The sequence below is a fragment of the Zea mays genome, chromosome 1 (genome assembly GCF_902167145.1).
Source record: "Zea mays cultivar B73 chromosome 1, Zm-B73-REFERENCE-NAM-5.0, whole genome shotgun sequence".
NCBI classification, from domain to species: domain Eukaryota; kingdom Viridiplantae; phylum Streptophyta; class Magnoliopsida; order Poales; family Poaceae; genus Zea; species Zea mays.
In genome coordinates, this window is record NC_050096.1 from 254,990,619 (window position 1) to 255,017,048 (window position 26,430).

Genomic DNA, 26,430 nt, shown 5'->3' on the forward strand with positions numbered 1-26,430 from the left:
TGTATACAACCTTCATTTGCAAGCTCAACTACAGCCTTCCATAGCCGGACTGAATCAGGAATGTGCTCCAGCCCTTTCCTCAAAACCCTACTCTTATTCAGATCACTACTCTCAAGCCAAACATCTTCGAGCCTTTGCCTCATCTGGACTGGCCAAACGGCATGCCTCAAGCCAAACATCTTCGTTCTTGGGGCACTCCTCACAACCACGCTGGATGAGCTGCCGAGCAACCTGAAGCTTGCCAGCAATCTCTTCGAGCCTAGCAGCGGCAATCCAACCAGGTAGAATTTGGGAAATGGGCAGAAACTGGGCATAAACTGGGAATGGTAGTCAATTTGTTACACTGCAAACAGCAAACAATTGTTTCGGACGCTAACAGTGGGCAGAAACTCGGACACAATTGTCTCGGACGCTAACACTGCACAAACTGGGCAGAAACAGCAAACAACTGTCCAGCTTGCCCACATTCGGACATTATACAGATAGATAAACATGAAGATACTACATTCTTGCAGCTGTTTGCTGTTCAAACATGGCCCAGTTTATCAGTTTCTTTGTTCAAACAGCCATAATACAGCTGGAGAAGTAGCAGTATTAAAGGGGAACTACAAACAGCCATAATACGGCCATTCTTACAGCTGGAGGGGAACTACAAACAGCCATAATACAGCTTCTTTGTTCAAAGGGAAACTAGTACAGATACATAAACAGTTTATCAGTTGTACTGCCCGTGACTACGGTTCTTCAGTTTCTTTCTGGGGGTAATTTTCTTAACTAGCCAATTCACACTTCTAGGTGGGAAGTAGCAGTTGTGTGTTGAGCTTCACTAGCAGCTGCAAGATCTGGCGCCCTTGTCACTAGTTCACCAAATGGTTCTTCATCTTCATTAGCAGCTGCACTATCTGATGCCCTTGTGACTAGTTCACCAATTGGTTCTTTATCTTCTTTAGCAGCTGCAATATCACGCATCGGTTCTTCATTACCAGCTGCAGTATCTGGTACACTCGGTTGTGATGTCGCAGTTCGCAACTCCTTCGGTATCCAATTTTTCGTCTTATTCTTCCGTGGCTTCCTCTTCCTACAGAGATCGAGACAATGGTACATAAATAGAATATAATAGATACAACATATTAATTTGACAACCGATGCAGTAATGGTACACACCTTTTTTTGGTACCATTTCAAGGGCACTTGTAACTTGTTTTGCGAATGCCCAGTTGCCCACAATTTGGGCAAGTATACTGTCTTTTCAGCTTTGTTGTGCCTTGTTCATTAGCTACGACCTTAGCTTTTTTCCCACATCCTCCTTCTAGACAGCTTTTGATTCTATTTTTCCTTTGTCGCCCAACTCCTCTTTTAGCCATTGGTGCACAAACTTCAGATGAAAAATCAACAGTTAGCCAAAAAGAACGATCCTCAATTGGTGGCACCCTTCTCAAGTAAGCTTTCCTAAATTTATCAATAGAATAATAGTCGTCAACAAAGTTCTCCATACCAAAATTCCTTAGATCCTGTGCAATTATGAGTGCTAAACCATGTTGGAAAGGTTTCCCTGTGTGCTGCCACTCCTCACACGAACATTCTCTCAACTCTGCCTTAACGACATGTTTTGACATACAATTTGTGTTGTCTCTTACTTCAGCCATGTAGTTGTCACTTTTAACAATTGCCAAGTGTCCCAATCCTCTTGTCTGAGCATTCAATGTAGACAAAACAGATGGCAACATCACGCCTTGGAGCCTTTCACCGATCCTTCTCCTCCTATGAAACAGCTCCATGGTAATCTCTCTAATCTTGTCGGCTAAGTCACAAACATGGAGGTCTTTATGGTCCTTTATCCAGTTGTTGAAGACCTCTGCCATGTTTGTTATGTAGTCACATTTAATCGATGGGTCAAAACCACTCCTATACCAAATAAATTTGTGATGTTGGTCTAAATACTCAGCAATCTTAGTAACACTTCTAACTTGGCTGACATGGTGCTCAAAAACTTCCCTCCTATATGCCCTGGCTGCTGGATACATGTGCTCCGAACCGGCGTGGCTTTTAACATAGTTGCCCATTAGATGTCTGAAGCACTCTCGCTTCTCAGCATTAGGGAAACACTCTGTAACTGCATGCATTAAGCCTTTCTGAGCGTCCGAACATATAGCGAGTACTGAAAGATCTCCAACAGCCTTCTTCAACTGTGTCATGAACCAGGTCCAGCTCTCAACAGTCTCAGACGGGAAAAAGCCAAACACTAAAGGAAACATCCAATTATGCCCATCCACACCCGTTGCTGAAGCAAGCTGCCCATTCCATCTACCGTTAAGTGCAGTGGAGTCAACACTTAGGTAAGGTCTGCAACCTTCCCGAAAACCTGAGATGCATGGTCCAAGGGCACAAAAAACGGTTGAAATAGTACTTACCATCCTCTAAAACAACATCAATCTCGATAATACTGTCGGGCGCCTTAGCAAGTATTGCCTCCCTCCAAGAAAAAAGTAGCTTGAAACTCTCCTCCCAACTACCAAACAACTCTTTCAATGCCTTCTCCTTCCCCTTCCAAACAGTGTCGTAACCAATCGTGACATTATGAACTCCTTGTAGTGTTTCTTGCAACTCCTTAACACCCATTTGAGGTTTTTTCATAAGTAGTGGAATAGCGTGAAATGCAACCCATCCACAACTTGGTGTTGTCGTCTTCCTCCTGCCACTAGATGTGCAAGTATGCACGTCATGCAAGACAACAACCTGCAAATTTTCGGTTCACGATTTATTAACCAACAAAACATAATTACATAATGATTCCAATCAAAAAAAGAAATAACATACCACAATGGTCGGTAATCCTTTCTTTTCCTCCCGTGCATAGATCCTCCAAGGGCAATCACCACCTTTGCAATAACCAACATATCTAGTAGTCGAAGTAACATCGATTCCAAGCTCAAACTCATGCTTTATGGCATACTGCCTCATAGCAATTCGAAATTTCTTCATGTTCGCAAACAAATTGCTTGGTTGCATTGAAGGATTTATTTTATCATACTTAACTCTCTTCTCGTCAGGTAGGTAGTCTTCACATGGTTGGTCTATATTGTGGTCTCCCGAATCAATATGGTCCGATTCATCCAAATTACTTGTACCACCTCGTAAGGCTTCATCTCTTCTATTTTCTTCAGCCTCGTCCTCTTCAATAAGTCCAAGTTGAGAATACATCTGCATCTCACTAGGAACATCACGTCGCCCTTCCTCCTCTCAAGAGAAAATTGGAATTTTGCCATTATCAAACTAAGGATTCGCTCGAATGCCATTATGAGAACACGCTTCGTTATTACGCCATTCTAAAACACTGGCTTACAGATAAAATGTCATTTAGGGGGTTATTTGACAAAATATCAACTGATTGGACTGTTTTACCCCTAAACTAAAACAACTACTCTCCTCTGCTCTCTGGACATCCTGACGGCTCAACTTCGTTTTCTTTTCTGTCTCTCGCTCGTTTTCTTTTATGTCTCCTCCTCTCTGCTCCTCCTCTCTGCCTCGCTCTCCCGAGCAGTTTCCCTCCTCCCACTAGCATTTTCAGCCTGATTTAGCTTGTTGTTTAATAAGTTAACATTATCTTGGAAGTTGGAGAGCAGAAATGAGTGGGCAATATGAAAATATTAGCTCATTTTATTTTTTATACAGTCAAATGCAATAACTTCGTATTAAGTAAAAAATGATTCATATCTGAAAAAGGAAAGTGTGTACCATAATTGAATCCTGGCTCAGGCTGAATTTCTCCTCCCACTCCCTCTAAGCATTTTCTTGAGCCTCGAACTGTCCAATTAGCTCAGCCTGCTTCTCGAGTACCCTCTCCATCTCCCCATCCTTCTGATATACCATGGCAAGATCATCACGACCCTCCACTCTTCCATTACTAGAAGAGCCATGCCCATCTTGGTTCACCTCGCCATCAACATTAGCCGTCTGATCAGTGCAAACAGTACAATCTGATCTCTCATGCCCGTCCTCCGTGCTCTCCACTGCATTGTCGTTGCCCTCCTCTTCTTCTGTCTGAGATCTGTCAATCAGAAGAGCACGTGTGTGAGTGTGCCAGATAATTGCACAATAACATGCCAGCAATTGGGATGGAACTTGAGCAATGAGCAACGCCCGGACCTCAGCTCCTTCCTCTTGATCTTCCGGCAAGACTGCCCTGGGTGGTACTTGGGCGACGAATCCGCGACGCGACAGTAAAAGTAACCCCTCCTGTGGTCGTGGCCGTGCCTCTGCCTTAGCTGCCTACCCTTGTGCTGTTGGTGCTGCGGCCGCCGCCTCTCGCATTCCGGGCTCGCGGCGCGGCCCCTCCATGACAAGCCCCCGGCCTGAGCAGCAGAGGCAGCAGCAGCCGCCGCCGCCGGGGCTCCCAGCTCTGACCTCGACAGCGCGTCCTCCGCTGCATTCCCGCCGCCTCCGTCCCTCTCGCCGGCATTGGGATCGCCCGTGTCGGCCTCGTACTCTGAGCCTGAATCGTCCGCGGCGTCGGAGAGGCGGCCGAAGCCCTGGGAGTCGAGGATGGCAAGCACCTCCGCGACCGTAGGGAGCCGACCAACGCCGGTGGACCTCGTCGTGGGGAGCCGACCAACGCCGGTGGAGCTCGCCGTAGGGAGGCGGGCGCTGTGCGCCGTCGGCCGTCCAGAGAGCGAGGCAGAGAGGAGGAGCAGAGAGGAGGAGACAGAAAAGAAAACGAGTGAGAGACAGAAAAGAAAACGAAGTTGAGCCGTCAGGATGTCTAGAGAGTAGAGGAGAGTAGCTGTTTTAGTTTAGGGGTAAAACAGTCCAATCAGTTGATATTTTGTCAAATAACCCCCTAAATGGCATTTTACCTGTAAGCCAGTGTTTGAGAATGGCGTAATAACGAAGCGTGTTCTCATAATGGCATTCGAGCGAATTCTTAGTTTGATAATGAAAGAATTCCAATTTTCTCTCCTCCCAAAGACCACCAAGAACCACAGAATCCCAATCAAACAAAGATTTATCTTGTACATTCTCATAGTCCTACAAAACAGAGCTCAACTCAATGAAATAGCTAAGGATATGGGATCACATATTACCTTGTTGCCGTCACATCTTACCTTGTTGTCTACCTCGGCTTCGTTGTTGTCCGGGGCTAAAGCATCCATGGAGGAGACGGCTTCGGCGCTGTATATTCAGCTGGTCTGGTCGTGCAAGACTGCAAGAAACAGGGATGGTGGAATGAGATCTAGATTGCAGCGCATTTGAATGGGGAATACTGAATGGGAATCTAGATTACTCGACTATAATACTGCTCCGTCGTCGTCGGAGAACCGCGCCTAGCACGAGCTGGGAGATCTCACGAGCGGGCCACTCCGCCACGATGTAGCGGCAGCGACGACTACGTGGAGCCGAGCGCGGGGCGGAAACAAATGGTGTCGGTGCCGGCGAAGAATTCCACAAACAGAGAATGGCGAATGGAGAATGGGGAGAAGAGAGGAAGAAGAGAGGAGAGAGCTCACCGGAACACCCCAAGAGCTGGGAGATCTCACGAGCGGGCGATGACGACATAGAAGACGGCGAGCGAACGAACGACAACTGATTCGGAACGGAGGCGACCTAATGGTTCTCCTCAGTGGCTAATACATATTTTTAGTCTATTTCGTCGACTGCGCGTCCTGTGTTTTTCCATATCGTCGAATTCCTCACCAACGCCTCCGTTTCGACGAAGCCGAACGTGTCGTGTTTTATAATGGCAAAAATCTCCAGCTCATGAGGTGTTCCGGTGAGCTCTCTCCTCTTTTCTTCCTCTCTTCTCCCCATTCTCCATTCGCCATTCTTTGTTTGTGGAATTCGTCGCCGGCACCGGCACCGGCACCATTTGTTTCCGCCCCGCGCTCGGCTCCACGTAGCCGTCGCTGCCATTACATCGCGGCGGAGTGGCCCGCTCGTGAGATCTCCCAGCTCGTGCTAGGCGCGGTTCTCCAACGATGACGGAGCAGTATTATAGTCGAGTAATCTAGATTCCCATTCAATATTCCCCATTCAAATGCACTGCAATCTAGATCCCCATTCCACCATCCCTGTTTCTTGCAGTCTTGCACAACCAGACCAACTGAATATACAGCGCCGAAGCCGTCTCCTCCATGGATGCTTTAGCCCCGGACAACAACGAAGCCGAGGTAGACAACAAGGTAAGATGTGACGACAACAAGGTAATATGTGATCCCATATCCTTAGATATTTTATTGAGTTGAGCTCTGTTTTGTAGGACTATGAGAACGTACAAGATAAATCTTTGATTGGGATTCTGTGGTTCGTGGTGGTCTTTGGGAGGAGGAAGGGCGACGTGATGTTCCTAGTGAGATGCAGATGTATTCTCAACTTGGACTTATTAAAGAGGACGAGACTGAAGAAAATAGAAGAGATGAAGCCTTACGAGGTGGTACAAGTAATTTGGATGAATCGGACCATATTGATTCGGGAGACCACAATATAAACCAACCATGTGAAGACTACCTACCTGACGAGAAGAGAGTTAAGTATGATAAAATAAATCCTTCAATGCAACCAGGCAATTTGTTTCCGAACATGAAGGAATTTCGAATTGTTATGAGGCAGTATGCCATAAAGCATGAGTTTGAGCTTGAATCGATGTTACTTCGACTACTAGATATGTTGGCTATTGCAAAGGTGGTGATTGCCCTTGGAGGATCTATGCACGGGAGGAAAAGAAAGGATTACCGACCATTGTGGTATGTTATTTCCTTTTTTTGATTGGAATCATTATGTAATTATGTTTTGTTGGTTAATAAATCGTGAACCGAAAATTTGCAGGTTGTTGTCTTGCATGACGTGCATACTTGCACATCTAGTGGCAGGAGGAAGACGACAACACCAAGTTGTGGATGTGTTGCATTTCACGCTACTCCACTACTTATGAAGAAACCCCAAATGGGTGCTAAGGAGTTGCAAGAAACACTACAAGGAGTTCATAATGTCACGATTGGTTACGACACTGTTTTGAAGGGGAAGGAGAAGACATTGAAAGAGTTGTTTGGTAGTTGGGAGGAGAGTTTCAAGCTAATTTTTTCTTGGAGGGAGGCAGTACTTGCTAAGGCGCCCGACAGTATTATTGAGATTGATGTTGTTTTAGAGGATGGTAAGTACTATTTCAACCGTTTTTTGTGCCCTTGGACCATGCATCTCAGGTTTTCGGGACGGTTGCAGACCTTACCTTAGTGTTGACTCCCCTGCACTTAACGGTAGATGGAATGGGCAGCTTGCTTCAGCAACGGGTGTGGATGGGCATAACTGGATGTTTCCTTTAGCGTTTGGTTTTTTCCCGCCTGAGACTGTTGAGAGCTGGACCTGGTTCATGACACAGTTGAAGAAGGCTGTTGGAGATCTTTCAGTACTCGCTATATGTTCGGACGCTCAGAAAGGCTTAATGCATGCAGTTACAGAGTGTTTCCCTAATGCTGAGAAGCGAGAGTGCTTCAGACATCTAATGGGCAACTATGTTAAAAGCCACGTCGGTTCGGAGCACATATATCCAGCAGCCAGGGCATATAGGAGGGAAGTTTTTGAGCACCATGTTAGCCAAGTTAGAAGTGTTACTAAGATTGTTGAGTATTTAGACCAACATCACAAATTTATTTGGTATAGGAGTGGTTTTGACCCATCGATTAAATGTGACTACATAACAAACAACATGGCAGAGGTCTTCAACAACTGGATGAAGGACCATAAGGACCTCCCTGTTTGTGACTTAGCTGACAAGATTAGAGAGATGACCATGGAGCTGTTTCATAGGAGGAGAAGGATCGGTGAAAGGCTCCAAGGCGTGATTTTGCCATCTGTTTTATCTACATTGAATGCTCAGACAAGAGGATTGGGACACTTGACATTTGTTAAAAGTGACAACTACATGGCTGAAGTAAGAGACAACACAAATTGTATGTCAAAACATGTCGTTAAGGCAGAGTTGAGAGAATGTTCGTGTGAGGAGTGGCAGCACACAGGGAAACCTTGCCAACATGGTTTAGCACTCATAATTGCACAGGATCTAAGGAATGTTGGTATGGAGAACTTTGTTGACGACTATTATTCTATTGATAAATTTAGGAAAGCTTACTTTAGAAGGGTGCCACCAATTGAGGATCGTTCTTTTTGGCCAACTATTGAATGGCGAATGGGGAGAAGAAGAGAGGAGAGAGCTCACCGGAACACCTCACGAGCTGGGAGATCTCACGAGCGGGCGGCGACGACATAGAATTCTGACGGCGAGCGAACGGACGTCAACTGATTCGGAACGGAGGTGGCCTAATGGTTCTCCTAAGTGGCTAATACATATTTTGAGTCTATTTCGTCGACTGCGCATCCTATTTTTTTCCATATCGTCGAATCCCTCCCCAACGCCTTCGTTTCGATGAAGCCGAACGTGCCGTGTTTTATAATGGCAAAAATCTCGCAAGAGAGGTGTGCATCATTATATTAAGAAAAAACATGAGACCACCTTACAGTGGCCAAGTTCATGGCTGCTACTCTTGTTGGTAATGTTAGTAATTGAAGGCCCAAGGTGACATTGGTGGCGGCTTATTGTTGCACAATTCGGGGAAGTTTCAGAACCACCAGAGCTTAGAGTGGTTGTTGCTGGAATGAGTGCACCTTTGATCTAGCCACGCCCACAGAGATCCATGTGTCGGTACCCTGAATCAGGGGTACCCCTTACTACAGTATGAAGGCACGGTGCCCGTGCGGCAATCTCTAGCCGCACGGTGAACAACACCCGACCCCACCGCATGGACGGCTCCAGGGGCGCCACGTGGCCAGAAAAGATGATATGTCCCAGGATGCAATCAGTTGGACCAGACCTCCACGCGGAAGCACCGGACTCCTGTACGCACAGCCCGGACTCCCGAATACGGTCCGGGACTCCCAAGTAAGCGTGTCGGGCCCCTTGGATGGGGTCCGGATCCCTCCGAGTAAGGTCCGGGCCACCCATAACGAGGTCCCGGGACAGGGGATACCCTTGCCTAAGCAGGGGTCCGGTACTAACGCGTGTCCAGGCATTATCCTGTGCGCTTGCGCTCCCCGCTCAGGCGGAGACCCGATGTTGCCACGTGGCTTGTTGCCCGTGACGTAAGCCAGCGGACGGAGCCTGACGTAAGGCCTCTGGGCCGCGCGGTCTCTGCATTTATTGCGGAGAGGACGCGCCGCCTGTCCACTCTGCTGACAGGCGATGTGTCGCCTCAGCATTTATTGTGACCTGTCCACTCAACCTGCAGGCGGCGTGCCTGTCCAGTCCATTGCCAAAACAGTACGCCCGTGCTGCAAGGTGCACTGTGTCCATCATCACTTATGCGTTGCCAGGAAAGCTTCCCCTGCACGCCAATACCACGCAGATCGAGGATGTCAGGGTGTAAGAAGATTGCTCCAGCAACTCCAAGTATTACATCCATTATATTTCTGGGCCCACATGTCGGGGTCCTGTACCCTTGTACACGCCCCCCTTGAGCTATAAAAGGGGAGGCACACAACGTTACAAGGGACGGAGACACTTAGACCGAACTTAGACTTAGACCCAACTCAGGCTCACAAGTTCATACGAGCTCTCAAGCTCAATACATCACACAGTGGAGTAGGGTATTACGCCCCGGCGGCCCGAACCACTCTAAACCCTTGCGTGTTCCTGAGTTCATCGTTCATCTACCAACAGGCAAAACGCTTAAGCCCCCTCCTCATCTTAGGATTTAGGGCGGGTGCACTCCGCCACCCGGCCGGAGAATTCCCTCTCCGACACCAGGGTAGAGGCGGTGGAAGATGAAGATGGCGTTGGGTTGAGAGTTCATCTCCGGCGATCAAGCTCGGGTTGTGGGACTATTCTACAGCGTTTTGGTCGGTAGGGCAGCGAAGTATGACTACATGACAGTGTACGCCTGCTACCTTGCCATCATTGCAGGGCTTGGCGTCACTCTGCTCTTGTTGGCATTCTTCCGCAAGGCATTGCCTGCCCTACCGGTGTCCGTAGCCCTCGGCGTTGTGTTTTATGTGCTCACAAGTGCACTGTTTGAGGAATTTGTCGTGCAGTGCCCCACAAATTTTCATGTTTTAACATTAACGGAACATTGCTTATTGTTGTACCATTGTAGTTCATGGTTTTGGACAGATCTGGTGTGATATAATAAGCGGGCTATTAGCTACCTCTTCTACCAAGATTTTACTGAATGGTCTGCCCAGGGAATGTATTGGGCATCAACGAGGGCTGAGGCAGGGTGATCCTCTATCATCTATGTTGTTTATTCTTGTAATGGATGTCTTGAATCTGCTCGTGCAGCGAGCCTCTGAGGAAGGGCTTCTTCAACCTCTCTCTACAAGGAATATGCAGCACCGTATCTCGCTGTACGCGGATGACGCGGTGTTATTTCTAAGCCCTACTGCCCCGGACATCAGTGTGGTTATGGATATTCTTCATCTTTTTGGTTCAGCTTCAGGTCTAAGGACTAATATCCAAAAGAGTAGTGTGTTCCCAATTTGCTGTGGGGAAGAAGAGGTGAATTGCTTACAGGACTTGCTGCCATGTAATATTTCAGATTTTCCCTGTAAGTACCTCGGTTTGCCTGTCTCCCAAGAAACTCGCAAGGGACCAGGTTCAAGCCATTGTTGATAGAGTGGCCAGCCTTTTGCCAGGATGGAAAGCTGAGCTCATGACCAGGGATGGTAGAGTTATTCATGTGCAGTTCGTTATGACGACAAAGATGATTTATGCAGCTTTGGCACTTGACCTTCCTGTATGGGCCATCAAAGCAATCGATAAACTGAGGAAGGGCTTCCTCTGGAGGGGCAGGAAAGAGTTCCGTGGTGGTCATTGCCTCCTGGCTTGGCCTAAGGTTACCCGTCCCAAGGAGCTGGGTGGTCTTGGGATTAGTGAGTTAAAGAGCCTCTGTTGGGCTCTGAGAGCTCGTTAGCCATGGCTGCAGAAAACAGATCCCAGTAGGCCTTGGACGGACTTCCCCACTCACGTTTGTAAGGTGGTACAAAATCTGATTGCTGTAGCCGTTACTACTAAGCTCGGTGATGGAGCCAATACCCTTTTTTGGAAGGACAGATGGTTGGATGGGAGATGTATTAGGGACATAGCTCCTGCAATGTTTGATATGGTGCCCTTGCGTCTTGCCAACAAACGGTTGGTCAAAGATGCTCTCCCTAATTTCCATTGGATCTCTGATGTGAAAGGGGCAATTTCAGTCAGAGTCATTGCTGAATTCCTGGAACTTTGTGAAGTGCTTGAGGCAGTTGTGCTTCAGCCTGGAATAAGGGATCGACATATATGGAAATTCAGTGCTTCAGGGGATTATACAGCTAGTTCTGCTTATAAAGCTCCCTTCGTTGGTTCAGTTCAGTTCGAACCTGCAGAGGAGTGTGGAAATCTTGGGCTCCTGGGAAGTGCAAGTTCTTTATCTGGCTTGTGGAGCATAATAGGTGCTGGACAGCTGACAGGCTCAGAAAAAGAGGGCTAGACCGGCCAGAGCAATAGCAATGCCCCTTGTGCGACCAAGAGGCTGAAACCATAAATCATTTGTTGGTCAAATGTGTTTTTGCCAAGCAGTTCTGGTTTGATTTCCTTAGTTCAGTGGGGCTGCAGGAGCTGTGTCCAGCTCACGAGGATTCCTTTGAGTCGTGGTGGAAGTCTAGTAGCTCTCGGGCATCTGATCTTATGAGAAAGGGTTTCAATTCTTTAGTAATCCTAGGTGCTTGGACCATATGGAAGCATAGGAATAGATGTGTCTATGATGGATGTAATCCTAGCTTGGTCACAACCCTTAGGGTGGCTAGGGAAGAGGCGGAGCTCTGGTCCTTGACTGGAGCCAAGGCCCTGTCTTTCCTCCAAGTCGATGAGTTGCTGGCTTAAAACAGCGCTGTGGGTCGTGTTTTCTCCGTGTTAGTCGGTGATCCTTAGTTTCTAGTGTTGAGGTGTAATGTGTGTGATGTAATGGGGTTCTCTCCCCCTTTCTTCTTCTTCTATTAATACAAAGATGTGCAACTCTCCTGCGTATTCCAGAAAAAAACTAGTCCGTGCACAGCCTATGAGGATATTTGGAATTCTTGTTATATTTTACACTACTAATCTTGTCTTGTATGCCCCAACTTAGGTACATGTCCATCTGTTTATGTTGTAACATCTGAGTTTTTTTAGGGGAGTGACATCTGATATTTTGAAATAAAATATTTTATATATTGTGGATTTTTTCAACTGTATCCATAAGTCTGTGAATATGCCTTTTTAGAGGGGCCATTCTTTATTTTTTGTTCATGAACGAAAAAAGTTTGCCAAGCTGCACGTAGGTAATGAATATTGATTTGTTTTCAGTCTGCTGTAACTTTTCTGAAATTATTTTGGCAGCACAGATAAGAAAAAAAAAGAAACATTCTACTTTCTTAAATTTAGGACCAAGTTGCCATTTTCGCACCATTTAACTGAACTCTTATCTCACTAAAAATAACTAATGTGCTACATTGTTCCACAAAACGATCCTGAGAACTGCTTTGGTAGTCCAGTTGGGGTGTGTGTGATGTAATGGGGTTCTCTCCCCCTTTCTTATTCTTCTATTAATTCAAAGATGCGCAGCTCTCCTGCGTATTCCAGAAAAAAGAACTGCTTTGGTAGTCCAGTTCAATATGGGGTGCCTAACTTTCTGATTCCTATATGCATTCTGCTACTGATTCCTTCATGGCCTTACATAGCATCCTGCATCCCTTTCTCTATTTGAAGCATAGGAACAAAGCAACGGCTGGCATTGAGTCTGGCAGTGGAGGCAACAAAGGATACTGGTATCAGTGCTTGCAGCTACATCTTCAGACAACTGATGTTCTTGAAGACGAAGGTTGATGCGGACTAGCAACGTGCTTTTTCTCCTATTCTTCAACGAATGAGGATGCAGCATTTGTTCTCTATACATTAAACATCTCTCTTTGCAGATTTATATGCAAACCTGGGTGCCTCCACAAAAGTCTAAACCCTTATACATCTTGTTATATTTCCTCTCCAAATGGTAAGGTTTGAATGGATCTTAATTTTTTTTATTTTTTCCCAGAGATAGAACTAACTCATATTCAGATTTACTTCACATGTGTATCTCAAGAATCATTTGTTTCCATTTTTTATGGAGCTAGTAGTTTCAATCTCAACTGCTTATGTTCATTGTTGGCATGTCTTAGTTATAGAAAAGTACATAAAAGTTGATAGTGTGTTTCACAGATCTAGACTCACTCAAAATAGGTCTTTCTGTACTCAAACATTTCTATAACAATAATTTGATCCAATAACCCTGTGACTGTAAGCTGGGTGAAGGGACATCATCTATCAGACTATGAACTTTAGAAATCCGGGTCATCTTTTGTGGCTCTCTTCGAGCTCAATAATGTCTGTATACTATTACTGTGTACACATGGTGACATGGATATACTATTTTTTTTTACCAACACCATGTCTTGATGGCTGTTGTGCTTGAATAATTGGAAGCGAGAAGTACTATCAAAGAATCTTTTTTGGGGAAAATGTGAGAATGGTTTCTTCACCACTTCTCACTTCACAGTTGTGTAGGCATGGTTTTTTCATTGTGACCTCCATTACAACCCTTAGGCCTCGTTTGGGAACACATAAACCGGTCGGTTTCCACGGGACGGCCGGCACACGGGCTATCTGAAAACATGTTTTAGAGGCTTGTGTACGGATTTGTTTCACCCCGTGTACCACCGGTTTGCACAGGGTAAGGTTTTCTATGCCCCGCGCCTCTCTCTCGCCCTCACCTAGCGCTGCCCTTAGCCACCGCCCCCGCCGTCGCCACATCTGCCACCTGCCACCACCAGGTTGCATCTCTCGTCCTCGTTTGTGCGCTGTCACCTGCCACCGCCCTCACCTACCGGCTACCGCTGCCGCCGTCGTCATCTCTATCGCCCAACGCCACCAGGTTACAGACACGGTAACCACGGTGTACGGCAACAGAGATCCAACCAGATCTGGATAACAAGACTGCTTGCTGTCTGCTGGGAAGTGGAGCAAGCTCAAGTTTATATCCGCCTCGAGGGAACCGGTGGGAGAAAAGGGAGTGGACAGATCTGACTCAGTTCTTGTCTCCGCTTTTCTAACTTCTCACAGGTTGGTTGCAATGGCCCAAGGAATGACTAAACCAAAAGCAGAACAAACCTGTGTGAATTTCTGTCGTTGCAAGAAGAACAAACCTGACATTTTTTTATACTAGTGTCTTAGTCATCAATCTAATGATATTAATTATATACTGTTGATATTAATAATTTTTTTATATTTGGTTAAAGTTAAAAATAGTTGACTAATTGAAAACGATAACAACATTTATCTTGGGACAGAGGTAGTAGAATGTTAGAGGTTTGATTCAACTGTCAACTGCTGTGTCCCTAAAGCATGATTACCCTGTTGGAAATCCATTTGGCGACGGCGACGGTATCAGCTCACAGTATTTGATAAATAAGTTCACAGTATTTGGTTCAACTGTTAACATTTATCTTGCTGCAGATGCTGTGGTGTTCAGACCTCACAAAGGCTGCAGGCTTGGCGTAGAGATGGATTTCTAAGAAAAGAAAAAAAATGGTGCTTCCTGCTTACAATTTATTAGTTATCAACCACAAACACTGTGAGCTTTTGCAGACAGAAATTGTAAGAAAAACTCTACCAAACATGCTTTTGTCTCAAATCAATGCTTATTTACATCCTTTTTTCCCAAGGTATTCACACACAACTGAATACTGACACACATCGTAGTCTTTCTTTTGTGAAGTATATCTGTTTTCTGCGCTGCCTTTTGTTACATATCGCTCCTTTTCTTTTGTAGGCCTTATTTATATTTACAGAAACAGATCACACTGGTTGCAACCTGCACTGGTGAGCAGATGTCTTCGATTCTACATCACCTGTGTTGAGCAGATGTCTTCAATTCTACATCACTTGTGATTCAACAAATGACTTGCTTAATTTGCAGAAGAAACTTGCGTTTCAAGCTCTGCTCTATTATTGTAGCTTGATTTTGTCTATAACTGATTAAAGAAATGATCTTAGCATGCCTTTTCTTTAATCAAAATGCATATTATATGATATCTCTTTCTTATTTTGGTGTCTGACTTGTTTCTGTAATGAAAGTATAGCATGATGAAAATGATGTCTACGAGAGAAGGGGGGAAACAGAAGAAGAATCTGAAGATTTAGTGAAACCAGTAAGATATTATATCATTTTGAAATATACAAACTCTGTAGTCTTCATTATTGTCTGATCATATGATAAACTACTTTTGTTACCGTCCTCAGAAACAGAAAGGTACATAAGGTCTGATAGAGATTGAGAATCCAAACCTGGTGAAATTAAAGAATATAAAGGTCAAGGACATTGATGTAAGTGAGATACTTGGCGCTTGTTTTCTATGCAGTCAAATATAATATAATGTTTTCTCATGAACAATAAATTTGTTTCTTTATTAGGAAGAAAATTTACTCACGAACTATATACATTGATGGAATAAGTCTTGAGCATCTAGAGGACAACCTGCTTTTGACTGTCCTCTGTAGTCCTTTAGCATCTAGAGGACAGCTTGACTGTCCTCTGTAGTCTCTTTAGCATCTAGAGGACAACAGTCGCTTTTTGACTGCCCTCTGTAGTCGTTTTAGCATCTAGAGGACAACAGTCGCTTTTGACTGTCCTCTGTAGTCTCTTTAGCATCTAGAGGACAATCCTGTTGTGTAGTGTGTGTGAGAAAGTGTGGTAGTGCAGCCCCTAGGGCTATAAATATGTGTCCACAACCCCTCTAAGGGTATGTCATTGTGTAGTGTTTGAGGAAATAAACAGGAAAATTGCTCCAACTCATAGTGTCATCCTCTTGATGAGAGTTAGAGTCCCTCTACTTACAATATAAATTGCCCCAACTCATAGTGTCATCCTCTTGATGAGAGTTAGAGTCCCTCTACTTACAATTGGTATCAGAGCCAAACTATCCTGCAGCCTAAACATCTCTTGCTCATCTCCTTCCCGCGTCTCTCCCCACACTCAGTCGGCAGCAAGAGCTCCAACTGTTCCTTCCTCTCCTGCTCAGACGAGCAACCTTTCGTCTGAGACAGCCTCTTCCACACGCAGCGACCCCTCACTAGCCCACCATGTCCCTACGCTCGGTCACTTCGAGTGCGCGGCGCCAGCAGGAAGCCGAGGTCGCCGCGGCACAAGAACGAGAGCGAGCAGCAGCAGCGGCTGCAGCGACAGCGGCGAGGGCAGCACGGCTGGCGGCAGCGGAACTGGCAGCAGCGAGAGCGGAAGTAGAAGCAGCGGAGGCGGCAGATGCTGCACGTGCGGCGGTAGCAGAGCTCGAGGTTCTGCGCGGTAGTAGAGCTGGCAGCTCTGCTTCTGTCGACGACAACACCGACGAAGAGCTCAGGCTGGCGAGGGAAGCAGCGAGAGCAGGCGGCACAGTGGGCAGCCGCACACCCCCATGGGGGCGCGCGTGGCGGCAGCCCAGATAGGCGCCGACGCGCTGACGGCGCTTCGGGCGAGGGCGCACGCGGCGGCAGCCCAGACGGGCGTAGACGCGCCGGCGGTGCTCCCGACGGCGGCGACCGGGTCGACGGAGATCGCGGCCTCTACAGGCGGCGCGACTCTCCCTCCCCGGATCGGTACCATGGTCGCCGCATGGCCCAGGCCATTGTCAGGGACATCGGTCCCGGCGGTGGGTGGCCTACCCTCACCAAGACCAACTACGTCGAGTGGGCCGCGGTGATGAGGGTACGGCTCCAGGTTCGCCAAATGTGGGAAGCAGTTCGGTACGGCGACGTCGACTACCACGAGGATCGACGGGCGCTGGATGCCCTCATTGCTGCAGTCCCGTCCGAGATGCAGTTTTCGCTTTCCCAGAAGCGGACTGCCAAGGAGGCCTGGGACGCCATCGCTGCGACCCGCATCGGCAGCGACCGTGCCCGCAAGACCACACTGCAGACACTTCGCAAGGAGTGGGAGAACCTGGCCTTCAAGCCAGGTGAGGATGTTGATGACTTTGCTCTCCGCCTCAACACTCTGTTGCAGAAGATGGTGCAGTTCGGCGACGACACCTACGATGAGGAGAGAGCTGTTGAGAAGCTCTTCCGTTGCACCCCCGAGAAGTACAAGCAGATCGCTCGCTCGATCGAGTCTCTGCTAGATCTCTCCACGATGACGATCGAAGAGGCGATAGGTCGTCTCAAGGTGGTCGACGGCGACGAACCACAGGCTCCCTCTGGCCCTATCACTATTGGCGGGAAGCTACATCTCACTCGGGAGCAGTGGAAGGCCTGCCAGGGTGACCAGAAGAAGGGGGAGTCCTCGACACGAGGCCGCAAACGCGGCAAGCCGCGCAAGGCGCGTGGAGGCGCCCAGGCCGGGGCGCGAGGACATGCTGAGGGTGGTGCCCGTGGAGGTGCCCAAGGCGGCGCCGTCGGCAACAAGAAGCCGGCACGAGACGACGACTGTCACAACTGCGACAAGCTTGGCCACTGGGCCAGGGACTGTCGGCAGCCACGACGTGGTCAGGCCAACGTCGCACAGGCGGAGGCGGAGGAGGAGGCCCTGCTCCTGGCACATGCAAGCATCGAGCCACCTCCAGCGGCACTCCTCCACCTTGATGAGTCGAAAGCACGCGCTTTCCTCGGCGACGGCTCCAACAAGGACATGATCGAAGGATGGTGCCTCGACACCGGCGCCACTCATCACATGACCGGCCGACGGGAGTTCTTCACCGAGCTTGACTCTAGCGTCCGAGGCTCCGTCAAGTTTGGGGACGCCTCCGGTGTAGAGATCAAGGGCGCCGGCTCAGTCGTCTTCACCGCCACGTCTGGTGAGCACAGGCTGCTCACCGGAGTCTACTACATCCCCGCGTTAAGAAACTCTATCATCAGCTTGGACAGCTGGATGAGAACGGTTCCCGCATGGAGGTCGAGCACAGAGTCATGAGGATCTAGGATCCCTCTCGTCGCCTTCTTGCCAAGGTACGCAGGAGTGCAAATCGGCTTTACATCCTCAATGTGAAGGTGGCACAACCTTGCTGCCTTGCTGCTCGTCGAGACGACGGGGCATGGCAGTGGCACGAGCGCTTCGGGCACCTTAACTTCGAAGCCCTGAAGCGGCTCAGCGCCAAGGAGATGGTACGAGGCCTGCCGTGCCTTGACCATGTGGAGCAATTCTACGATGTCTGCGTGTTGACAAAGCAGAGACGGCTCCCCTTTCCCCAGCAGTCGAACTTCCGAGCCAAGGAGAGGCTCGAGCTCGTGCATGGGGACTTGTGTGGCCCGATGACACCAGCCACACCAGGAGGACGACGCTACTTCTTGCTGCTCGTCGACAATCTCTCCCGCTACATGTGGGTGATGATCCTTGGCAGCAAGGGAGAGGCTGCGAACGCCATCAGGCGTGTGCAGGTCGCTGCGGAGGTGGAGTGCGGCCGCAAGTTGCGCGTGTTGCGCACCGACAACGGCGGCGAATTCACGGCGGCTGAGTTCGCGTCGTACTGCGCGGATGAGGGCGTTCAGCGCCACTACTCCGCGCCGTATAGCCCGCAGCAGAACGACGTCGTCGAGCGGCGCAACCAGACGGTTGTGGGGATGGCTCGGGCTCTCCTCAAGCAGAGAGGAATGCCAACTGTCTTCTGGGGAGAGGCGGTGGTGACAGCGGTTTACATCCTCAACCGCTCGCCCACCAAGGCTCTCAACGGTATGACACCGTACGAGGCTTGGCATGGGCGCAAGCCGGCGGTCTCTCACCTACGGGTCTTCGGCTGCCTCGCATTCACCAAGGAGCTTGGCCACATCAGCAAGCTCGACGATAGGAGCACCCCGGGGGTGTTCATTGGCTACGCGGAGGGCTCGAAGGCCTACCGCATCCTTGACCCAAGAACACAGCATGTGCGCACGACGCGCGACGTAGTGTTCGACGAAGGGCGAGGATGGGCGTGGGACAAGGTGGTGGACGACGGCACGACTCCGACGTACGACTTCACCATCGAGTACGTCCACTTTGAGAGAGCTGGGGGAGTAGGCAACTCTTCTCCGAGCAGGTCTACCCTAGCCCCCAAGTCTCCACCGACTCCAGCGCCAAACTCTCCAGCTCCTGCTACAACGAGCTCTTCACCACCACGCACTCCAGCCACGACTCCGGCTGCAGCGAGCTCTTCGCCACCACGTACTCCAGCACCGACGGTACCCTCTCTGGGAACGTCCTCTCCGACACCAGCTCGTGTCGAGCACGACCTAGTGGAGCTCGTGACCCCTCTGTCCCGCGACGAGGAGCGCGTTGACGCGTGCTACGACGGCGAGCCGTTGCGGTATCGAAGGGTGGAGGGCCTTCTCATCGACCCGTCGGTGCCAGGCCCTGCATCTCGCATTCTGGCAGGAGAGTTGCATCTTGCATGCGACGATGGTGAGCCTCGGTCTTTCGCGGAGGCCGAGAAACATGCGGCTTGGCGTGCCGCGATGCAGTCGGAGATGGACGCGGTTGAGACGAACCGCACCTGGGAGCTCGCTGATCTCCCTCATGGTCATCGCGCGATCACCCTTAAATGGGTGTTCAAATTAAAGAGGATGAAGCCGGCGCCATCGTCAAGCACAAGGCTCGCTTGGTGGCACGCGGTTTCCTACAGCAGGAGAGGATCGACTTCGACGATGCTTTCGCCCCCGTGGCACGGATGGAATCCGTGCGACTCCTCCTTGCGCTGTCAGCCCAGCAGGGCTGGCACGTTCATCACATGGACGTCAAGTCGGCGTTTCTCAACGGCGACTTAAAGGAGGAGGTCTACGTACACGAGCCGCCAGGTTTTGCGATCCCTGGCAAGGAGGGCAAGGTGTTGCGCCTGCGCAAGGCTCTCTATGGCCTGCGACAGGCACCGAGGGCGTGGAATGCCAAGCTGGATTCCACGCTCAAAGGAATGGGTTTCACGCCAAGCCCGCACGAGGCGGCCATCTATCGGCGGGGCAATGGAGAAAATGCCCTGCTGGTGGGTGTCTACGTCGACGACTTGATGATCACCGGCGCCAAGGATGCAGAGGTGGCAGCGTTCAAGGAAGAGATGAAGGCCACCTTCCAAATGAGTGACCTGGGGCACCTCTCCTTCTACCTGGGGATTGAGGTGCACCAGGGGGACTCCGGGATCACACTTCGCCAGACCGCCTACGCCAAGCGCATTGTTGAGCTGGCTGGGCTCACCGACTGCAACCCAGCTCTCACTCCGATGGAGGAGAGGCTGAAGCTGAGTCGCGACAGCACGACAGAGGAGGTGGACACTACACAGTACCGGCGTCTTGTGGGGAGCCTTCGCTACCTTGTCCACACACGGCCTGACTTGGCATACTCCGTCGGCTACGTTAGTCGGTTTCTGCAGAGACCGACGACGGAGCATGAGCAGGCTGTGAAGAGGATCATCCGCTATGTTGCGGGGACTCTCGACCACGGTCTCTACTACCCGAGGTGCCCTGGGGAGGCACACCTTGTCGGGTACAGCGATAGCGACCACGCCGGCGACATCGACACCAGCAAGAGCACAAGCGAGATCCTCTTCTTCCTCGGCAAGTGCCCCATCAGCTGGTAGTCGGTCAAGCAGCAGGTGGTGGCCATGTCCAGCTGCGAGGCCGAGTACATAGCGGCGTCCACTGCTTCGACTCAGGCTCTCTGGCTGGCTCGACTGCTCGGTGATCTCCTCGGGAGAGACACTGGAGCGGTGGAACTCAGGGTGGACAGCCAGTCCGCTCTGGCATTGGCCAAGAACCCCGTGTTCCATGAACGGAGCAAGCACATCCGACTGAGATACCACTTCATCCGAGACTGCTTGGCAGAAGGGAGCATCAAGGCGCGCTACATCAACACCAAGGATCAGCTTGCAGACCTGCTCACCAAGCCCCTTGGGAAGATCAAGTTTGTTGAGCTTTGCTTCAGGTCCGGGATGGCCCAACTTTCTCACAAGACGACGCCCAAGACTTAGGGGCAGAATGATGGAATAAGTCTTGAGCATCTAGAGGACAGCCTGCTTTTGACTGTCCTCTGTAGTCCTTTAGCATCTAGAGGACAGCTTGACCGTCCTCTGTAGTCTCTTTAGCATCTAGAGGACAACAGTCGCTTTTTGACTGTCCTCTGTAGTCGCTTTACCATCTAGAGGACACCAGTCGCTTTTGACTGTCCTCTGTAGTCTCTTTAGCATCTAGAGGACAATCCTGTTGTGTAGTGTGTGTGAGAAGGTGTGGTAGTGCAGCCCCTAGGGCTATAAATATGTGTCCACAACCCCTCTAAGGGTATGACATTGTGTAGTGTTTGAGGAAATAAACAGGAAAATTGCTCCAACTCATAGTGTCATCCTCTTGATGAGAGTTAGAGCCCCTCTACTTACAATATAAATTGCCCCAACTCATAGTGTCATTCTCTTGATGAGAGTTAGAGTCCCTCTACTTACATACATTGTTAAGCAAAGTATGAATTAGATTAAGGGTTACACAATGCATTTATGCAGCAAAACATGCTAAAACAGTTCAAGAAATGTGATAGCTCCTGGAAGTCTCGGACTGCAGGACAGATATAAACTATTGGATGATTAATGTGGACTTCTATCTTGCTATTATGTTGGCCTAAAAATGTCCTTTAGTAGGTGACTAAGTATTGAATGCTGTCCCCCCCCCCCCCCCCCCCCCCCCCCCCCCTCAGTAACTAGGAATTACGTTGGCCTGAAGTTTTTCCTTTTCCATTGGACGAATTAGTTTTGCATTAGTGTTTATTGAATTTGGATGATGATAATAAACTGTGGGGTCATGAATACTAGAATCGCAAAATCTGTGCCATAGACATGTATTCCTGAGTAACTGTTAAACAGTTAATAGTTAACATGTGTGGGGTCATGAACTTACTCAGCAAGTAACTGAGCAAAAACTGTGTACTCAGGAAGATAAAATTGTGGGGTCATAAATTGTGTTTCTTATATAATTCATAATGAAACTATTGCTGATTGGATGAATTTTCAGGTGGTAATGTATTGTGGAATCCTGTTTTACAACTTCAACCATTGATTCCAGTGAAGCTAATGCCATGGAATGGAATTCTCACCACGTTTGCTGGCTGTACGAGTACACAAATCTGATGAATGGATTCAGCTAAAATGTCATAGAATGGACCCGGAATTTATGCTCTTTTTTTGTGCTCTCTCAGCATGTGCTAGCTGGTTAAGTACTAGCATTGCTATTGGGCGCTATTTTGTATGCTTGTTCTGCTGTCTTTTGGATGTAAACGAACAAGTTTGCATGCTTGTTCTGCTATTGGATAAGAAGTATTAGCATTGCTATTTGCATGCTTGTTCTGCTGGTTAAGAAGTTAAGAAGTATTAGCATGTGACTTGTGGAGATGTGCATGCTTGTTCCGCTCGCACTGCTTGCTTGTTTGCAACCTGCAGCAATCTGTGCCAAACGGACACAGGGCACGACAGGCAGTGCAGGTAAATGCCTCCGCCGGTTGTGGCTGGCCTGGCCGGTGTGGGCTGTCAACTGGCTGCCGAACAGAGGCCTTACCGGTTTCCAGAAGACATGAAGAAAATGAGTCTAGTCAGAATATTTGCTTCTAATGATTCACGCATTTTCTACGAGTGGCAACTCGGTTCATACATCAGAATTGAAATCACCCAACCGAACTAGCGGTTATTGTTTGGTGGTTTTAACAAACCAAAAAAAAAAAACTTTGGCTGTGCTACTATAGAGGGGAATGTTTCTGTTTGAAAGGTGACAATGATATCGTATTTTCTTGTCAAGTCATTATGAATAATAACTAATTTTTCTGTTTGAAAGGTTACGTTACGCTAGCCTAATTGTTTTTCTTGTCTAGTCATTACCCGCCGGCGCGCTAGGTTAGAAGGGTGTGGCCTCCGTGCTGGTGGGCCGTAGTGCTGGCCTGCTGGGCTACTCTGTCAAGTGAAGTGTTTTGTGGGCTGCCTTGGAGGGAGTTTTTCTTTGAGCCGTGCTGTTGGCGTGGGCCTGTGGTAGGGAAACACGACGAAACCGTGGAGGGTCGCGGTGGTGTTGCAAACTTGCAAATGCACACCCGTTATTCGGTGCGGCGGATTCTTGCGCTGTAAGAAGAAAAAAACCAACACCAAAATTTTCAAAAATAAATAAATACATAAAACCGAAACCGAAAAGTCGAAAAACCATAAAAATAGTCAGACTGTTGATTCTTTGTTTTAGGATAAACTTTGAATCGCGGTCAGACTGTTGGGCTGCTCTTCACCTGTAGCTGTTTAGATTATTATTACTGTAATCTATAAAGACAAAATACTATAGAAAGCAGTAGTCGTCGTCGTTGGATTAAAGCCGGCAGCGAAGATGGTGTGTAATTGTTTTAGAATGGAAGGAGCGGTATGGAAATGCATCCCGGTGGACGCATGGTGGGTCGACAGGTGTGCATGCTGCTACCGGCAGGTCTTGCACGTGTGCGGAGGCAGACAGAGGCAGGTGGGCAGGCTGGAGTCCTGAACTGAATGCGGCCGGATTGGATTGCTGGTTGCCTCGGGCGGGGAATCCGCGGTTCGCACCCGCACGGGTGGGCGGTTGCCTGCCTGCCTGCCTCTGAGAGATTCCCTCCGATCCAGTCCATCCGCTGCGGTGCCAGTGGGCGGCGAGGTCACCGAGGAGATGGAGATCCGTCGCTGCCCATCCATCCATCCATCTCGTCGCCCCAGTGAGCAGTCCCAGGGTGGGGTGGGGTGGTCCGGACAGCCGCACGTGTGGGCGCGGTCGCTGCCCTGAATTGAGCAGAGCAGGAGCAGGAGCAGGAGTGATCCGTCCACTGTGGGTTCGAGGTTCGAGGCCGCCCGTGTGCTTGCTTGCTTGCGTTGCGCACTGCATCGTTTGACCGGGGACAATCTTTCTCTTCCTTGTTCGTCGCCACATCTTGTAACTGAAGCCTACTGCATGCCCCTAGTATCTACTACCGTCGTCACTCGTCGTTACTCGTTCCCTAGTTAAACATGGTTCACAATTAATTAATTGTAGCACCATCTTATCACATAAATGCTGCTACACGTGCGACCCGAGTGGTAGATTTAGGATGTGTTTAGTTGCAGGATAGCTAGAGACGGACAAGATAAAGACGTCCCCTGTCGTTCTCTCTCGTCCTAGGACAACTGAGGACAACATTGAGATAGTTCTGTTCCAATATCTGATCCTGAACCAAACAACTTTATTTAATGGATCGTACTATCACATCCTGTCCTATCATTACAACCAAACACACCCTAAATACAACCAGAGTCATCTAATTGCTCATGATTTATTAGTTAATAAAAACAAGATTCAATAACGATTATAGATTATTGTTGGTCATACGAATGGGTCGTATATGAAGCACTTTTGTTATCACACGAACAACCCATCCCAAGTGCAGTAGGCTACAACCTTATCCCTCTTTCTCTCACGGTTGCAGAATAGCTAAGGTCTAGTTTGGATACTTTGGGATTAGAGTGTTTTAAAGGGATTGGAGATGGTGTAAATCTCCAATAGATCAAATATTCTCTCAACACATATCAATTCACTCCAATTTCATTTATTACTAGAGTACCCAAACTAGCCTCTCTGATAGGGGTTAAAACATACAACCGCAAAAACGAGTCATGACTTGTCAGCACGAAAACAATATAACATGTGGGTATTGCGGTAATACCAACGCAAGAACCTCACTCGTGCGTGTGTTCACTTCGCTAGCTACTCTGCTTTCTTCTGTCTTAAGGTTTCGTCGCTGGCTCGCTAGTATGTACGCGTACCAGTACCATCGGCCTAGAACCGACTCCCCGAAGTCCCCTGTGCCGTAATGCAGCACCAATAGTACTAGTTCTGTGTCTATGCCTCCCTCCCACAGCACGCGTGCTCTATACATACCCATGCTTGGTACTATCTACACGCACCACACTACGCATCGGATATGGATCCCTTTTCTGGTCTGTCTACCTACCACGATATACATGCATGTGCCTCTCTATACACTACCAGAATTTGGCTCTTTACCGAGTGTCATATTCTTTACCGAATGTTTTTTTTCAGGCACTCGACAAAAAAGCTTTTTGCCGAGTGCCACACAAAAAACCCTCGGTAAAAGAAAACACTTGGCGAAGAGTTTCTTTGCCGAGTGTTTTATTTTTGACACTCGGCAAAGAGTTTCTTTGCCGAGTGTCTTTTTTTGACACTCGGCAAAGGGCTCTTTGCCGAGTGTCACAAATACAACACTCGGCAAAGAGCTCTTTGCCGAGTGTTTTTTCTCCAACACTAAGCAAAGACAATTTAAAAATCACATTTTAAAGTAGTAAATTAATTCAAATGAAAAAGTTTTCAACTACAAATTTATATATAACTCATCATGATGTAAAATTTATATATTGAACATTTCTTCATATAACAAAATAAAAATAAATTTGTTCATAAAACCTATATCTCTCTCGTAGTTTATGAAACTACGAGAGAGACGTATAGAATTTGTGCATATTGTTAGAACCATCATGTGAGATAAATAAATGACCAAACAACCAAAATAAACTTTGTAGATCTTGAGAAGTTATAGAAGTTTATAGTTGACAACTTTTTCATTTGAAGTCATATTGTCAACGAAAACTACGTCTGAATTTTAAAAATTTTAAATTTTAATTTTGAAAATTACTTCGAAAGAAAAAACTACCAACATAAGTTGTAGGTATTGAAGAGTTATGAAACTTTGTAGTTGACAATGTTTTGGTTTGAAATCATCTTGTTATGCAAAACTATGTTTGAATTTTGAAATTTGAATTTTTCAAACTATCTCGGATGGAAAAACCACCAAAATAAAAGTTGTAGATCTTGAAATGTAATTAAACTTTGTAGTTGACAATTTTTTGATTTGAAATCATCTTATCATTGAAAAATTCGTGTGAAGTTTTCAAATTTAAAATTCAAATTTTGTAAACGGTCTCGTATGTAGAAACTATTAAAATAAAACTTGTAGATCTCAAAAAGTTATGCAACTTTATAGTTGGTCACATTTTTAAATGATCTCATTCAGTGCCTTAAATAATCAAATTACTCTCGGTTTATTATAATACATGAGGAATGAAAATGTAATATAGACATAATTGGTGTAGTAGTGTAGTGGTATAGGAGGGTATGCGCGAGAGAGGTTGCGAGTTCGAATCTCATCATTTACAAAATATATAAATTTGATTCAAAGTAATAGTGAAAAATGATAGGGCAATGGGTAAGGTAATATAGGTAGGGTAAAATGTTTTGCTATTTTTTTTAAAAAAATTTTGATTCTTAATTTGCCGAGTGTTTTTCTTTGCCGAGTGCTTTTTGACACTCGGCAAAGTCTTTGCCGAGTGTCCGAAAAAGTACTCGGCAAAGAACCATTTGCCGATAAAATA

At 47.8% G+C, this 26,430-nt stretch overlaps 2 protein-coding genes across 24 annotated transcripts in view; one reads left to right on the plus strand and one right to left on the minus strand.

Moving 5' to 3' along the window:
- LOC103643672 (uncharacterized) overlaps window positions 1–22,386 on the plus strand; it is a 37,603-nt gene extending 15,217 nt beyond the window's left edge. For 8 of the 23 annotated variants that reach the window (XR_002266457.2, XR_002266456.1, XM_035964306.1 and 5 more), the window contains 6 exons: window positions 12,758–12,869; window positions 12,964–14,677; window positions 14,853–14,902; window positions 15,163–15,231; window positions 15,323–15,406; window positions 22,025–22,386. The gene's annotated coding sequence lies outside the window, so the exon portion shown is untranslated. Of the gene's footprint in view, window positions 1–12,757; window positions 14,678–14,852; window positions 14,903–15,157; window positions 15,232–15,322; window positions 15,407–22,024 lie in introns of all 23 variants that reach the window. The other 15 variants (XR_004855529.1, XM_008666847.2, XM_008666848.2 and 12 more) reach the window with 10 other exon arrangements.
- Window positions 3,512–5,150, minus strand: LOC103645455 (uncharacterized). Its single transcript, XM_008668507.2, has 4 exons — window positions 5,103–5,150; window positions 4,854–5,025; window positions 4,147–4,780; window positions 3,512–4,048 (listed from the first exon to the last, which is right to left on the minus strand). Exons 1-4 carry the CDS (start codon window positions 5,148–5,150, stop codon window positions 3,781–3,783), a joined length of 1,122 nt encoding a protein of 373 aa, XP_008666729.1. The 3' UTR covers window positions 3,512–3,780.
- Window positions 22,387–26,430: the final 4,044 nt, after the last annotated feature.

Coding starts and splice junctions, on each gene's coding strand:
- LOC103645455 (XM_008668507.2), bottom strand. CDS start 5,150: ATGGATGCTTTAGCCCCGGACAACAACGAAGCCGAGGTAGACAACAAG. Junction 5,026..5,102: donor AAGCCGAGGTAGACAACAAG/GTAAGATGTGAC, acceptor TCTGTTTTGTAG/GACTATGAGAATGTACAAGA. Junction 4,781..4,853: donor TCTCAAACACTGGCTTACAG/GTAAAATGCCAT, acceptor AAACTAAAACAG/CTACTCTCCTCTACTCTCTA.